Source organism: Symphalangus syndactylus, chromosome 1, assembly GCF_028878055.3.
Source record: "Symphalangus syndactylus isolate Jambi chromosome 1, NHGRI_mSymSyn1-v2.1_pri, whole genome shotgun sequence".
Taxonomy (NCBI): Eukaryota; Metazoa; Chordata; class Mammalia; order Primates; family Hylobatidae; genus Symphalangus; species Symphalangus syndactylus.
Genome location: NC_072423.2, coordinates 95,148,051 through 95,163,955, shown reverse-complemented (window position 1 = coordinate 95,163,955; position 15,905 = coordinate 95,148,051). Strand labels below are relative to the sequence as shown.

The 15,905-nt window shown below is 53.0% G+C and overlaps 1 protein-coding gene across 4 annotated transcripts; it reads left to right on the top strand.

The window, feature by feature from the left end:
• Nucleotides 1-3,084: 3,084 nt before the first annotated feature.
• SLC29A2 (solute carrier family 29 member 2) lies at nucleotides 3,085-14,512 on the top strand. 4 transcript variants are annotated; one of them, XR_008654283.2, is made up of 14 exons: nucleotides 4,062-4,627; nucleotides 4,735-5,438; nucleotides 5,676-5,757; nucleotides 7,462-7,625; nucleotides 7,795-7,934; nucleotides 8,323-8,457; nucleotides 9,124-9,221; nucleotides 9,445-9,529; nucleotides 10,416-10,549; nucleotides 10,752-10,857; nucleotides 10,962-11,047; nucleotides 12,604-12,803; nucleotides 13,482-14,293; nucleotides 14,373-14,512. XR_008654283.2 is itself a non-coding variant. In XM_055264144.2 (14 exons), exons 3-14 carry the CDS (start codon nucleotides 5,410-5,412, stop codon nucleotides 13,591-13,593), a joined length of 1,371 nt encoding a protein of 456 aa, XP_055120119.1. In that variant the 5' UTR covers nucleotides 4,062-4,627; nucleotides 4,735-4,990; nucleotides 5,390-5,409; the 3' UTR covers nucleotides 13,594-14,512. The 4 variants fall into 4 exon arrangements, 3 of the variants coding, with proteins under 3 accessions (XP_063499852.1, XP_055120119.1, XP_055119994.1); XM_055264144.2 differs by having other exon boundaries at nucleotides 4,735-4,990; nucleotides 5,390-5,438; nucleotides 13,482-14,512; XM_055264019.2 differs by having other exon boundaries at nucleotides 13,482-14,512.
• Nucleotides 14,513-15,905: the final 1,393 nt, after the last annotated feature.

Here is a 15,905-nt window from a genome sequence, read left to right as displayed (position 1 = left end):
CCCATCTCTACTGCAAATACACAAAATCAGTTGGGCGTGGTGACGTGCACCTGTAATCCCAGCTACTGGTGAGGCTGAGGCAGAGAATCACTTGAACCCGGGAGGGGGAGGTTGCAGTGAGCCGAGATTGAGCCATTGCACTCCAGCCTGGGCAACAGAGTGAGACTCCGTCTCAAAAAAATAAAAAAATAAACAAATAAATAAAACAAGATATCACTGCATACTTATTAGACTGGCTAAACTCTAAAACATTAACACCAAGTGCCCGCAAAAATGTGGAGCATCAAGAATTGTTTCATTGTTGCTGGGAACAAAAAATGGTACAGGCACTTTGGAAGATAGTTTGGCAGTTTCTTACCAAACTAAACAGTCTTACCATATGATCTAGCAATGGTGCTCCTCGGTATTTAACCCAAATAAATTGAAAACTTATGTCCATACAAAAACCTCCATGCAATTGTGTATAGCATCTTTATTTGTGATCACCAAAACATGGAAGCAACCAATTTGTCTTGAAATAGGTAAACAGATAAACAAACTGTGGCAATTCATACAATGGAGTATTATTTAGCAATAAAAAGAAATGAGTTGGCCCGGCACGGTGGCTCATGCCTGTAATCCCAGCAATTTGGGAGGTCGAGGCAGGCAGATCACTTGAGGCCAGGAGTTCGAGACCAGCCTGGTCAACATGGGGAAACCCTTCTTTGCTAAAAATACAAAAATTAGCTGGGCATGGTGGCAGGCACCCGTAATCCCGGCTACCTGGTAGGCTGAGGCAGAAGAATCACTCGAACCTGGGAGGCAGAGGGAGGTTGCAGTGAGCCGAGATCATGCCACTGGACTCCAGTCTAGGCGACAAGAGTGAAACTCCATCTCAAAAATTAAAAAAAAAAAAAAAAAGAAAGAAATGAATTATCATGCCAAGAAAAGACATGCAGGAACCTGAAGCACACATATAAATGAAAGAAGCCAGGCTGGGCGCGGTAGCTTATGCCTGTAATCTCAGCACTTTGGGAGGCTGAGGCCGGTGGATTGCCTGAGGTCAGGAGTTCGAGACCAGCCTGGCCAACGTGGTGAAACCCTGTCTCTACTAAAAATACAAAAATTAGCCAGATGTGGTGGCTCGCACCTGTAATCCCAGCTACTCAGGAGGCTGAGGCAGGAGAATCGCTTGAACCTGGGAGGTGGAGGTTGCAGTGAGCCGAGATCACACCATTGCACTCCAGCCTGGGCAACAAAAGCAAAACTCCATCTCAAATAATAATAACAATAATAATAATAATGTTGAATGAAATTCAGTACACAAGTTTAACATCAGATTAACCACAACCTAAAAATAAAATCTATTATTTATTTTTTAAAACCATGTGGATAATTTTTCTGAGCCTAGACTCTAAATCCTTTTTACATTTAGACAAAATGTATTATTTGCAAGGCTTGAATATACGCAGCATTCTTCAGTAACACAGCTACTGTCTGTGTTGACAGACAGCTGCACTTTAACTTCTTTGGAACTTGACCAGGACTTGGTCACATTTCAGAAAATCACATCCTAGCATAAAGAAAAGACAAATATTTAAGGTGATGGACATCTCAGTTGTCCTAGTTTGATCTTTACACATTATATGAATAGATTAAATGATCACATACACTCTGAAAATATGTACATCTATTATGTATCAAAAAAAAATAAATAGGGCCGGGCGTGATGGCTCATGCCTGTAATCCCAGCACTTTGGGAGGCCAAGGCAGGTGGATCATGAGGTCAGCAGTTCGAGATCAGCCTAACCAACATGGCAAAACCCTGTCTCCACTAAAAATACAAAAAAATTAGCTGGGCGTGGTGGTGGGCGCCTGTAATCTCAGCAACTTGGGAGGCTGAGGCAGGAGAATTGCTTGAAACCAGAAGGTGGAGGTTGCAGTGAGCCAAGATTGCACCACTGCACTCTAGCCTGGGCAATAAGAGCAAAACTCCATCTTAAAAAATAATAATAAATAAAATAAAATAAAATAAAAATAAAATTTAAAACATAAATGAGGAAAAAAGTTTTTTTTTAGGCCGGGCACTGTGGCTCACGCCTGTAATCCCAGCACTTTAGGAGGCTGAGGTGGGTGGATCATGAGGTCAGGAGTTCAAGACTAGCCTGGCCAAGATGGTGAAACCCCGTCTTTACTAAAAAATACAAAAATTAGCCGGGCATGGTGGCTTGCTCCTGTAATCCCAGCTACTCGGGGAGGCTGAGGCAGGAGAATCACTTGAACCTGGGAGGCAGAGGTTGCAGTGAGCCGAGATCGCGCCAGTGCACTCTAGCCTAGGCGACAGAGCAAGACTGTGTCTCAAAAGAATAATAATAATAATAAATAAAAGTGTTTTTTTGTTTTGTTTTGTTTTGTTTTTTAAGAAAAGAGGCTGGGTGTGGTGGCTCATGCCTGTAATTCCAGCACTTTAGGAGGCTGAGACGGGCAGATCACCTGAGGTCAGGAACTCGAGACCAGCCTGGCCAACATGGCAAAATCCCATCTCTACTAAAAATACAAAAATTAGCCAGGCATCGTGGCACATGCCTGTAATCCCAGCTACTCGAGAGGCTGAGGCAGGAGAATCGTGTGAGCCCAGGAGGCAGAGGTTGCAGTGAGCCGAGATCCTGACACTGCACTCTGGCCTGGGCAACAGAGAGAGTCTCCGTCTGAAAAAATAAAAAAGAAAAAAAAAAAAAGAAAGAAAGAAAGAAAAGAAAAAGAAAAGAAAAGAAAAGATAAGAAAAGAAAATCATGGGCTGGGCGCGGTGGCTCACACTTGTAATCCCAGCACTTTGGGAGGCCGAGGCGGGCGAATCACGAGGTCAGGAGATCGAGACCACGGTGAAACCCCGTCTCTACTAAAAATACAAAAAAAAAATTAGCCGGGTGTGTTGGCGGGCGCCTGTAGTCCCAGCTACTCGGAGAGGCTGAGGCAGGAGAATGGCGTGAACCCGGGAGGCGGAGCTTGCAGTGAGCCGAGATTGCGCCACTGCACTCCAGCCTGGGCAACAGAGCGAGACTCCGTCTCAAAAAAAAAAAAAGAAAAGAAAAGAAAATCATGACAAACTAGTGGGTCTCTGAGTGGCCAGTTTCACTGCATGCCTGTATCGCATGTCAGTTTGTAGCTGTGGATTCACTGCAGTTTTATAAAGAGGGGCAAGCATCCGATAGCTTCACGTACCATGAATATTAACACATTCACACATACCATGTTATTGCTAAATACTTTCCTTTATGATTCCTCTGCAGTAAAATCAGGATATTATCTCAACATCAAATGTTATTGTGTATAGGTAGGTTTTGCTTTATATTAATTTCATTGCAGGATAGTAACAAAATATGTATTACAAGGATGATGGAATCAGCTCCAGCTGACCGTCTGTGCTTTGAAATGAAATCTGAACTCCTTAATCAGCCCTCAGGCTTGCCATAACCAGCCTGGCTGTTGTAGAGGCTCTGTCCCCTCCTCCCACCAATGCCAGCCAAAGGGATCTATTTGTATGTCCCAGAATGTGTCAGCACTCTCTTGTCCCTTGTCTTGGGACAGGCTGTTCTCTCCCTGAAATGCCCTCATCCTCTCGCTTCACTGTCTCAACAAATTCAGTGCTCCCTAGCCTCCATTCTCAAGTCCTTCCTTCACAACCTCTGCCATAGCTGTGCTGCACCAGCGGCCTCGCTTGATTTTCTTTAAATAACTCATTTTCCATAAATAAATTGATTTGTCAAAGAAAAGTTGATATCATAATCATAAATAGGAAACCAGTATGAGTAGCCCTGAAAATAAAGTTGCTATAAAAATAAATAAAAGAAATATACAAGTTAATAACTTTTGATAAAATTGTCAGCAGACCCTCTAGGCTAACTGAGGGGAAGGGATGGGAAGGCAGATTAAGAAGTGTTAGCAACCTGTTAACACCCTTGACATATTCAGAGGCTTGAAAGAAAATGGAAAGAATAATTTTCTCTTTCGGTGTAATTTAATGCTGTCCCTGTTCTCCCTAAAATTACCTGCATTTTACTGCAACCCATTTATCACTCGACGGCGCTAGATGCTGCCAGTAAACCAATGGACCAGACAAGCACAGCCTTTGCCCCTACAGACTCTCAGTCGGCTGGAGGAAAAACATAAGCAACCTGGGAATGGCTATAAAATGTCATTGCTTAAGAAAATAGTTTGTGGCCGGGCGTGGTGGCTCACGCTTGTAATCGCAACACTTTGGGAGGCCGATGCGGGTGGATCACCTGAGGTCAAGAGTTCAAGACCAGCCTGGTCAAAAGACGAGTTCGAGACTAGACTGGCCACCTCTTTAGTAGAGATGGTGAAGCCCCGTTTCTACTAAAAATACAAAAAATTAGCCAGACGTGGTGGCATGCGCCTGTAGTCCCAGCTACTCCGGAGGCTGAGGCACCAGAATCGCTTGAACCTGCCTGGGAGGGGGAGGTTGCAGTGAGCCAAGATCACGCCACTGCACTTCCGCCTGGGCGACAGAGCGACACTCCGTCTCAAAAAGAAAATACAGTTTGTGTTTTGGAGCCTCTCACTTCTCCGGCGTCCCCGATACGCCCGGGGATTGCAGAGAACCCAACCTATTCGTAGATTATGAGAGTAGGAGCAAATTAATGATTTATAGTCTTTCCAAAGTTTTTTTTTTTTTTTTTTTTTTTTTAACAGAAAAAGAGTGGGGAGTTGAAAGTAATGCTGTTTTTTTCCAGGCACTCCCGGGGACCCAGCGCGGCGAAGCCCGCCAGGATCGCGGGCGACCTGTGGCAGCTCTGGTTCCCCGGCCCGGGCCCGGCTCGGGTTACGCTCTGGGCGGGGATTCCGCAGCGGCTCCCTAGTTAGGGGACGCCCCGGTGGGTTCCAGCGTTAGGGGTCGCAGAAGCGGCTCTTGCATCACCTCGGAGCTGACGAAGCGGGAAGAGCCCCGCACCAGTGCTGCCCCTACAGAGCTCTCGGCGGGGGGTGGAGGTGAGGTTACACCTCGCCCCTACCCCCGCCTTCCCCTCCGCCGCAGGGATCTAGGACCCGCGCCCGCGGAGAGGACGGGGGGCTGCGGGGAGGGGCTGTGCGGGGAGCGGGCGGGTTCCGGAGGCCCTGAGGTAGGGCGGGGCCCGAGCCGGAGTCGAGTCCCTGAGGCGGGTGGGGGAAGGAGAGACGGGTGGCGCGACCCTCTGTCCCCGCCTCGGGGGCGGAGCCCAGGTCCCAGCCTGCAGGGGGCGAGACACGCCGAAGTCCGCCCGAGGCTACCTGTGCAGCTCCAGCCGCCCTGCATCCGAATTTGGGGAGACCCGCCCCCCGCCCCACCGGTCTGCGGCCCTCGGCCCCAGCGCAGGTGCAGGTGCGGCTTCTCTGTCCCTTTCACCCCAGACACATCCGCCGCGGCGGCCATGGCGCGAGGAGACGCCCCGCGGGACAGGTGAGTGGGCCCGGGTGCGTTGCAAGTGGCCGGGGACGTTGCAGACCCGCTCCCTGAAGGCGCTCCGAGGCTCAGAGAAGACCGGATCGAACTACAATTCCCATCAGCCGACTCCCTCGGCCGCCGGAACCGCGGTGATGGGGGTTGTAGTCCGCCCCGGAGGGGGTGGCCTGGGAGGCGGGAGGGCCCGCGGAGGCGGGTGCGTCCTCGGGGTGACCTTCCCACCGATCCCCACAGCTACCACCTGGTCGGGATCAGCTTCTTCATCCTGGGGCTGGGCACCCTTCTTCCCTGGAACTTCTTCATCACCGCCATCCCGGTGAGACTTCTGGCGGCGTGGCAGCCCCGTGGCCACAGCCAGCACCCCTCCCTCCAGCCCTTTGGATGAGGCTTACCGGGCGCTTCCTCACCACGCACCTGTGACCCCTCGTTGAGCTCATTATGGGCGGAAGCTCGGAAAGGGGAATGCTTCCCCCGTGGCTAGGAAAGCAGAACTTCAGGAATGCCCACATCTCGGAGGGGCAAGGCCACCAGCCCACAGGGTCTGGAATGAGCAAAGGCGCTGCCTACCCACCTCTGTGTGTCGTTTTTCCCGAGTCAGTCACCCCAGAAGTCGGTTATCGAACGTTTGATTTTCTTTGAAATACCATGAATTTCATTCATTCACTCATTCATTCAACAAACTTTTTTTTTTTTTTGAGGCGGAGTCTCGCTCTTTCGCCCAGTCTGGAGTGCAGTGGCGCGATCTCGGTTCACTGCAAGCTCCGCCTCCCGGGTTCACGCCATTCTCCTGCCTCAGCTTCCCGAGTAGCTGGGACTACAGGCGCCCGCCACCACACCCGGCTAATTTTTTTTTGTATTTTTAGTAGAGACGGGGTTTCACCGTGTTAGCCAGGATGGTCTCGATCTCCTGACCTCGTGATCCGCCCGCCTCGGCCTCCCAAAGTGCTGGGATTACAGGCATGAGCCACCGCGCCCGGCCTCATTCAACAAACTTTTAATGTGCAACTACTGTGGAGCAGGCACTGGGGACACAGGAGGAAACAGCAGGGAGGCTCTTCAGGGAAGGCAGAAATGTGGGGTTTGCATTGTCTTTGGGACCGGGTTATTCATCTGTATTCACTACAACAACTTTGCAAATGCTTCTTGGGTACTGGCTCTGTGCTGGGCCCTGGAAACCCAGAGATGAATCAGCCCCTGGTCTTGAGAGCAAGAGGGGGCCAAAGAGCTATTAATAATGTAACATGATGCGTGACATTCCAGGCTTGCAGCAGAGTGCAGTGGGTCCCCAGGAGAGGGAGAAAGTTCCTTCTGCTTCATGGAAGAGGAGATTTGTAAATTGGGAGTAGGGTAGGCAGAGTGCATGTGGAGGGCTGTGGTCAGTAGGGCATTCCAGGTGGAGGCGACAGCCATGCCAAAGGCAGACAGGCAAGAGAGGATGAGCCTGGTTAGAGAGAGACCCACAGCCAGGGCTGCCTGGAGCTTAGCAGGATGGAGCAGAAGATGGGGCACAAAGGGAGACTGGGATCTGATTCTGAAGGGCTGTTCCATTTGGGGCTTTGCCCTGCAGGCAATAGGGAGGCATGAAGCGGGGTGCTGAGGAGTGAGGAGGTTAAGCAGAGGAGTGGGGCAGGCTATGTGCTCTAGAGAGAATGCAGTTGTTCAGCACCTAGGCCAAAGCCTGGCTGACAGTAGGTTCTCAATAAACACCCATGGAATGAATGAATCTAGCAGCTGCTGCAGGAGTGGGGATGGGGGCTGGAACCAGGGCACTGAAGAGGAGGGGCCGTCCAAGGCTGGATGGAGGCTCTTGCTGGGGGCTCTTAACGCTTGGGCTGTGTCCCAGACTTCAGCCATTTAACAGCGCACATTCATGGAGCTCCGACTGTGCCGGGTGCTGGGAACAGAACAAAGACAAGGCAGACAAGTCCCGGCAGACATTAGAAAGCAATCACAAGTGAGGGGGAAGGCAGCGGGGGAAGGCTGAGAGGTGCTGACCCTCCATCACCTTCCCACCTGGCAGTACTTCCAGGCGCGACTGGCCGGGGCCAGCAACAGCACAGCCAGGATCCTGAGCACCAACCACACAGGCCCCGAGGATGCCTTCAACTTCAACAATTGGGTGACGCTGCTGTCCCAGCTGCCCCTGCTGCTCTTCACCCTTCTCAACTCCTTCCTGTACCAGTGGTGAGAGGCCTGCTCTGGCTCCTGCGCCCCCTGCCGAGGCAGCTTCACTGAGGCCTTCCCCCGCACCCCCTGCCCCCCAGCCCTACTGCCCAGCCCCAGGTGTCCAGCCTCCTTCCCCAGCCCCCTCTGGCCTGGGCCCCACTGATCCACTCTGCACACTTCTGAGCAGTGTCCCGGAGACGGTGCGCATTCTGGGCAGCCTGCTGGCCATACTGCTGCTCTTTGCCCTGACGGCAGCGTTGGTCAAGGTGGACATGAGCCCTGGACCCTTCTTCTCCATCACCATGGCCTCCGTCTGCTTCATCAACTGTGAGCACCTCCACCCCCTCCCCAGCCAGCCCATGCAGGGCTTCAGCCTGGCCTCATCACTGAAAGGGCCCAGCATATCTGAGAAGGGCAGACAGCATCATGGTCACTCATATCCCTGGTGAAGAAACTGAGGCCCATAGGGAGGGGAAGAGTCACTTGTCCGGTGACCTAGGAGCAGGCCTCCTGGTCAACAGCCCAATAGAACAATGACTGCACCTCAGAAGAGGACTGAATGGTGGGTGTTGCCCCCGAGTGCCCAGAGTCCCTAGGGAAGCTCACACCTACGCAACCTTGTCCAGAGGCCCCTGTGTATCCTGCCAACACCTCCTCTAGGGAGCCTCTGAGTCCTGCCTAGTTGAGCAGCAGCCCCCATCCCTGTCCTCCACAGCCTTCAGTGCAGTCCTACAGGGCAGCCTCTTCGGGCAGCTGGGCACCATGCCCTCCACCTACAGCACCCTCTTCCTCAGCGGCCAGGGCCTGGCTGGGATCTTTGCTGCCCTTGCCATGCTCCTGTCCATGGCCAGTGAGTGCACTTGGGTGGCTGGAGGGCTGGGGTGGCCTCTGAGGTTTGGGGAACAGAGAGGGCATGTGAGAGCAAGACATATGGGTTCTGGGTGAAGATGGAGATAAGCGGGTGATATGGAAATGGGGATTGGGTCTGGGGCTAGGGAGTGGGGCTCATGGGCTCTGCAGTGAGGAGTAATAACCAAGTGAGGACAGTTAACTCAGGGATGGGGGCAGGATTCCTAGGGCTAATACTGGCATGTGGCAGCAGGTTGAAGTTGAAGGATGAGGGGATGGGTTTGGGATTCAGGTAGTCTTGGGTTTGAATCTGCTTCACCACTTACCAGCTAGGGGCGTTGGACAAGGCTTGTCACCTCTCTGTGCTAGTTTCCCCACTGAAGTGATTGGTATAGCTCCCTGCTCAGATCGTAATGAGCATGCAATAAGAGAAGGCTCCTGGCACATAGCACGTGCTCAACAAAAATGACACATAGGAGAAAGTGAGAGAAGTGCAGGACTGCTCTGGGGCCCTGCACAAGATTCCCATTTGTCAGTGAAGGGAGGAGTGGAAGAGGCTGGGAGTGGGTCTGAGAAGTGCACAATGGGAAGTGGGACAAGAGCTGGAAGCCCTGTGGGAGCAGGTGGGACCAGGTGCCTCTCTTCTGCAGCTGAAGTTTCTCCGCAGGTGGCGTGGACGCCGAGACCTCCGCCCTGGGGTACTTTATCACGCCCTGTGTGGGCATCCTCATGTCCATCGTGTGTTACCTGAGCCTGCCTCACCTGGTGAGCCTGCTGTTGGGCTCGAGGCCCCACCTCAAAGCATCTTGGATAGACTCCTGAGCCTGAGGCTTTGAGAGAGGCCAGGGGAGGTGGAGGAGACCTGGTCTCAGCCCTGACCCCCAGAAAAGACACTGAGGGGCCCCAGCCTCCAGGCCAATGGTGTGGGGAGGGATCCAGACACCTCAGGCAAGTCAGGCAGGCCCAACACTTTCCTGTCCTTCTGCAGAAGTTTGCCCGCTACTACCTGGCTAATAAACCATCCCAGGGCCAAGCTCAGGAGCTGGAGACCAAAGCTGAGCTCCTCCAGTCTGGTAAGCCCTGAGACCCTCCTGGGGAGGTGGGAGATGCAGAGGAAGCTAAAGCCACCTCCCCTGGGAAGCCGTTCCCTCTGTTCCCAGCCAGAGCCCACCCCTAGTAGCCTTGTGCAAACAGGAAGATCATGAAGGGAAGTTGGTAGGATTAAAGTCATCCCTGCTGTTGTTTGGGCCTCAGTTTCCACCTCTTTAAAATGGGGAGGCAATAGAGCTTCCATGCATGCAAAGTTTGGATCCAAAGACCTCTGAATTTGAATACTGGTTTCACAACATCCCAGCTGTGTGGCCTGAGACAAACCACTTAGCCACTGCCCCTCTCTGAACCTCAATGTGTCATTTGTAAAGCAATGGTAATGAGATCATCCATCTAAGGTGCTTCGCTCATCGCCCGACCCATGCATGCGCTTCCTGGTAGTTATGCATATTTCCATCATGAATTCCCTTCGCCTGCAGCCTGGGCTGGAGGAAGATCACTTTTTTGTGGGGGGCGGGGGTTGTTGTTATTTTGAGGCAGGATCTCACCCTGTCACCTGGGCTGCACTGCAGCGCAATCAACTCAACTGCAGCCTCGACCTCCTGGGCTCAAGAGATCCGCCTCAGCCTCCCGAGCAGCTGGGACTATAGGTGCAGGCTGCCATGCCCGGCTAATTTTTGTATTTTTGTAGAGATGGGGATTCACCATGTAGCCCAGGCTGGTCTCGAACTCCTGGGCTCAAGCAATATGCCCGCCTCGGCCTCCCAAAGTGTTGGGATTACAGGCGTGAACCACCACGCCTGGCTGAGGATCACTTGTTTTAACTGCTGAGAATCTCCCTTCGCTGGGCCTGGCTGTCAGGAAACCTGGGTCACAAGCATGATCCTTCTCCGTCCCCCCTCACCCCAGATGAGAACGGGATTCCCAGTAGTCCCCAGAAGGTAGCTCTGACCCTGGATCTTGACCTGGAGAAGGAGCCGGAATCAGAGCCAGATGAGCCCCAGAAGCCAGGAAAACCTTCAGTCTTCACTGTCTTCCAGAAGGTTTGGCTTGGATATAGCCCCCAACCACCATCTCTGGGGAAGAATGGGGCTCACATTGACTCCCCCAAGGTCATAGTGTCATAGTGGGTGAGGGACACAGCTGGGCCAGGCCCCAAGTGTCCTGCTCCCAGGTGGGGCTTGGGCAAGAGGGTAGGGCCCTGGGACTGCCCTGCCTGCTCACACCCCTGCCTCTGGCTCCCAGATCTGGCTGACAGCGCTGTGCCTTGTGTTGGTCTTCACAGTCACCCTGTCCGTCTTCCCCGCCATCACAGCCATGGTGACCAGCTCCACCAGTCCTGGGAAGTGGAGTGAGTGTCAGGGTGGAGAAGATGGCAAGGCAGGGGGCACAAAGGGGAGAGGACGGGAGAGGGGAGGTGGGGACCAGTATGAGCTGCAGCTGTTTCCCTCCCAGGTCAGTTCTTCAACCCCATCTGCTGCTTCCTCCTCTTCAACATCATGGACTGGCTGGGACGGAGCCTGACCTCTTACTTCCTGTGGGTAAGCACACCAGGGCTGGGTAATCCGATGTTTTAGGAAGCAGTTTGGGATCCGAGGGCTTGAAAGAGCATGGAGGTGATTTTCCGGTAGTCCAAGTGGCCTGGCAATGGAACCACTGGCCAAGCGGCAGGGAGCACTTGGGCCCTGGAGGCGTGCAGGCCAGGGCTTGCACTGTGAGCTCCTTGAAAGCAAAAGTCATGTCCAGCTGACCTCTGTGTCCCCAGCATCCAGCCTTCGCTGCTCAGAGAATGTTACATGGAGGTTCCTGCACCAGATGAGGGACTGAACAAGAGTCTTAGTTTTGGGGTTGGTTTTAGCCATGGTGCTGTATCTTTAAATGAAATCTTCCAAAGAGACAATACATAAAGCAGGTGAAAGAGGAGCTGGTCTCATCCAAGTCAGGACAGGAGCTGATCTACAGCTTCCAATCCCACTCAGAAACCCCATCTGCCCCCAGGGGGGTCGGTGGAACCACCCCATCTGAAACCCCATCTGCCCCCAAGGGGGTCTGTGGAACCACCAGGGGGTGCTCTGAGGAACCGAGTATGTAATCTGTAGATGCTGTGGAGAGCACAAGCTGGAGCCTGGGAGAGGCAGAGGTGAGCCCCAGGCCCATCCCTGATTGCTGGGTGGACTTGGCCCAGGCCCCAGCGCTGGGTCCTCCCTCACTGGCTCACAGGGTAGGTCAGGTCAGAGGAGGTCAAGGGGTGACAGATGGGTCTATCCTATGGGTGGGCCAGGCGTGGTGGCTCACACCTATAATCCTAACACTCTGGGGCCGGACGTGGTGGCTCACGCCTGTAATCTCAGCACTTTGGGAGGCTGAGGTGGGTGGATCACGAGGTCAGGAGTTCGAGACCAGCCTGGCCAACATGGTGAAACCCCGTCTCTACTAAAAAGATAAAAATTAGCCAGGTGTGGTGGTGCACGCCTGTAATCCCAGGGAGGCAGAGGCTGCAGTGAGCCAAGATCGCACCACTGCTCTCCAGCCTGGGAGACAGAGTGAGACTCTGTCTCAAAAAAAAACAAAAAAGAAACCCTAAAATCTGAGCACTTTGGGAGGCCAAGGCAAGAGGATCGCTTGAGCTCAGGAGTTCAAAACCAGCCTGGGCAACACAGTGAGACCCTGTCTGTACACACACACACACGCACACACACACAAATTTTTAATGAAAAAAATAGAGGCCGGGTGTGGTGGCTCACGCCTGTAATCCCAGCGCTTTGGGAGGCCGAGGCGGGTGGATCACTTGAGGTCAGAAGTTCAAGACCAGCCTGGCCAACATGATGAAACCCGGCTCTACTAAAAATACAAAAATTATCTGGGCATGGTGGTGGCGGGCGCCAATAGTCCCAGCTACTCAGGAGGCTGAGGCAGGAGGATTTTTTGAACCCAATAGGTGGAGGTTGCAATGAGCTGAGCTCAGGGCCACTGCACTCCAGCCTGGGCAACACAGTGAGACTCCATCTAAAAAAAAAAGTACTCTATGGGTGTCCTGAGATGCCCTGGAGCAGAGACCTGGCTCCAGGGACCATGCTGACTCCAGCCTCTGCCACAGCCAGACGAGGACAGCCAGCTACTGCCCCTGCTGGTCTGCCTGCGGTTCCTGTTCGTGCCCCTCTTCATGCTGTGCCACGTGCCCCAGAGGTCCCGGCTGCCCATCCTCTTCCCACAGGATGCCTACTTCATCACCTTCATGCTGCTCTTTGCCGTTTCTAATGGCTACCTGGTGTCCCTCACCATGTGCCTGGCACCCAGGTCTGGGGAAATGGGGTGGGGTGGGGGGCTGGGAGTGGGGAGGTGGGTTCAGTCTTTGGGAAGGGACCGCCTGCAAGGGAGGGACGGCCCATCCTGCTTCTGGCCAGCCCAACCCTAGATGTCTGCAGGCCTTGCTGGCGCCCCCTGCTGGGTCAGGCCTTAACTGCAGGGGAGAGGAGAACTGGGCTAGGGAGGTATCTGCCCAGGAAAGTAGCCCAGGGCACTGGTTCTGGGGCCTCCTCAATGCGCCTCAGTTTCCACATCTGTAAAAAAAAAATGGGTTGGACTGTCATCCCTCAGGGCCCATCTAGCTGTAAAATTCTCGAAGGAGAGCTAAGGTTTTGACCAAAAACAAGGTCATGGGCTATTTCCTCAAGGGGCAATGGAGTGGAGAATCCAGAGAGAATGAAGTTGGCAGGGCAGACAGGCTGGGAGCACTGTGGAATGGGCAGGCTGTGGAATCTGGAATCCCATCATGTTCGACCCAGAGGCCCTGAGAGACGTCCTTATCCAGCAACCTCATTTACAGACCAGGAAACTGAGGCCCAGAAAGAAGGGGCCAGTTATGGTGACAGAGGGGTTAGGTCAGAGCCCAGACTGGATGGGCAGAGGGCAGTGGAGCTGGGTCCAGATTTAGACCCAGCATTTTCTAAGAGCTCCTGTTCCCGGGTGTTCTAGGCAGGTGCTGCCACACGAGAGGGAGGTGGCCGGCGCCCTCATGACCTTCTTCCTGGCCCTGGGACTTTCCTGTGGAGCCTCCCTCTCCTTCCTCTTCAAGGCGCTGCTCTGAAGCAGCCCCTCCAGGCTCTTTGGCAGCCTCTTCTCGACGTCTCCTTCCGGAGCTGAGATCTAGTCCAGGGCGAATGGCGAGCTTGGCTCAGGCCTCTGCTGGGTGGAGGCCCCTGGACCTGGGGCTGCCAGCAGGGGGCAGGAGCTGCTCTTCATCCACTTGGAGTGCTGCGGGGAAGAATTCACCACCGGTCATTCTAACCCTCACCCAGGAATGGGGGTGAGCCGCACAAGACCTCGTGGAAAGGGTGATGACTAGGGAAAAGAGGGTGCAGGGCATGACTGCTCCCCACCGCCAGGTCTGCATTTGTTCATCACCACCAGGAGGAGTGGCGACCAGAGGGTTCAGAATGGGAGGTGGGGCCAGCCCAGGGCAGGAGCTCCTCGCCCTCACAGGCCTCAGCGACCCAGGGTAAAAGGTGCCAGGGAAGTTGCGGGCACCTGGGAGGAGGAACAGGTGTGGAGGACCTGAGGGTGCTCAAAGGGCCAGGCTCAGCCTCAAGCAGTGTTTTCATTGCCAACACTTACTGTCCCCACTCCGCAGAGCCCAGCTGGGCCTGGGCCCCAGAGCCGCAGCTAGCCTGCATGTGTGCACTGCACTTTACAGTTTGCAAAGCTCTTCCATACTCATTCTCTCACCGAAGCCTAATTGAGGCCCTTGGAAGGAGCCGGGCAAGGATTGTGCTTCCGCCATTATACAGGTGAGGAAACTGAGTCCTGGGGAAAGTGACTGGTCCGTGGTAGAGCCAGGACCCAACCCCCTCTCCCTCCTCCCTGTAGGTGCTGTTCTTCCTGCCCAACACCTGTTTCTCTTTTCCTCAAGGGGTTCGGGGCAAGAGCCCTGGGCACTTACTCCCCCTTTTTGCTGTTTCTCCTTCTGACCCTGCTCTTGGGTCTAATAACAACCCCATTTATTTGTATGATGCGTTCACCAAGTCTTTATTTCCTAAGTGCTGTTGGCTCTATTGGCCTCAGTGAACTGGGTGGGGTCGGAAAGATTGTACCCCCTTGACGGGTGGGATGACTGAGGCCCCGAGAGGGGTAGGGATTGGTGGGCATCTCTGTGCTGGGTCCTCTGGACCACATGATAGCTGGGGGGTACTGACTCTTGCAGCCCCAGAGTTTGTGAAGCAGAAGCCCTGAGCACTACCACATTTTACAGATGAATAAACTGAGGTTCCATGGGGCTCAAAATTAATAGAATGTAAGCAAAAGTAGTAAAACAGACAGCTCCAAGGGCCTGTGCCTTTAAAAAAAAGAAAAAACTGAAAAAATGAGCAACGACTGTTGGAACCACCTTTGTTGGAACTCTGGAAAATAATCAAAGATTTACAACAACCAAGCAAGTGCTGAATCAAGAAAGTGGCAACTTAAAAATAATGAGAATTTTGCAGTATTTTACCTGCCCTTGCCCCATTTCCCTCCTCGGTTAGTGGTGGTGTGAAGACGGCATTCCCAATGTGGGACCCTAGCCTTTGGTTCTCAAGGGAGCAAAGCAGACTTTGTTTTCAAAGGATTGTATCTATTAGTTCCGACCTGTCTGGGGACTACCTAAAGAACTGATGCCAGACACTCACTTTTGTTTTGCCTGACTCAGAAATCTCTCAGGATGGAAAAGCTTCTACTTAGAGGACAGTTCTCCAAAACACTGAAAGGCAAATTAACAAACCTCTGCTGTCCAGATCAAAGATTACAGTTTACACGAACAACAGACAAGCTGAAAGGTTGTAAGGGAAAGCTGGGGAGAGATTCTTTGGGGAACTGAAAAGCTCCCTCAAATATCAGGGAATTTAGAAAGCCATATACATGCAGGGCAAGACGCATGCTCAGAAAAGACTCAAGAAGTCCAGGCGTGGTGGCTCACACCTGTAATCCCAGCACTTTGGAAGGCCAAGGTGGGGAGGATCCCTTGAGGCCAGGAGTTCGAGACCAGCCTTGGCAACATAGCAAGACTTCGTCTCTACAAAAATAAAAATAAAATAAAATAGCAGGGCACATGGTGGTACACGCCTGTAGTCTTAGGTACTTGGAAGGCTGAGGCAGGATAATCATTTGAGGCCAGGAGTCCAAGCCTGCAGCAAGTTGTGACTGCACTACTGTACTTCAGTCTGGGCAGCAGAACAAGACCCTATCTTTTAAAAAAGGAAGGCATTAATGGAGGAAATGAGGAATGAAAAGATACAAGACGTAGAAAACAAATAGCAAAATGGCACAAGTAGTCTTTCCTTAACAGTAATTACTTTTTTTTTTTTTTAAACAGAGTCTCACTCCGTCTCTCAGGCTGGAGTACCGTGGTGCGATCTCGGCTCACTG

Coding starts and splice junctions, on each gene's coding strand:
- SLC29A2 (XM_055264144.2), top strand. CDS start 5,410: ATGGCGCGAGGAGACGCCCCGCGGGACAG. Junction 7,626..7,794: donor AACTCCTTCCTGTACCAGTG/GTGAGAGGCCTG, acceptor ACTTCTGAGCAG/TGTCCCGGAGACGGTGCGCA. Junction 9,222..9,444: donor ACCTGAGCCTGCCTCACCTG/GTGAGCCTGCTG, acceptor GTCCTTCTGCAG/AAGTTTGCCCGCTACTACCT.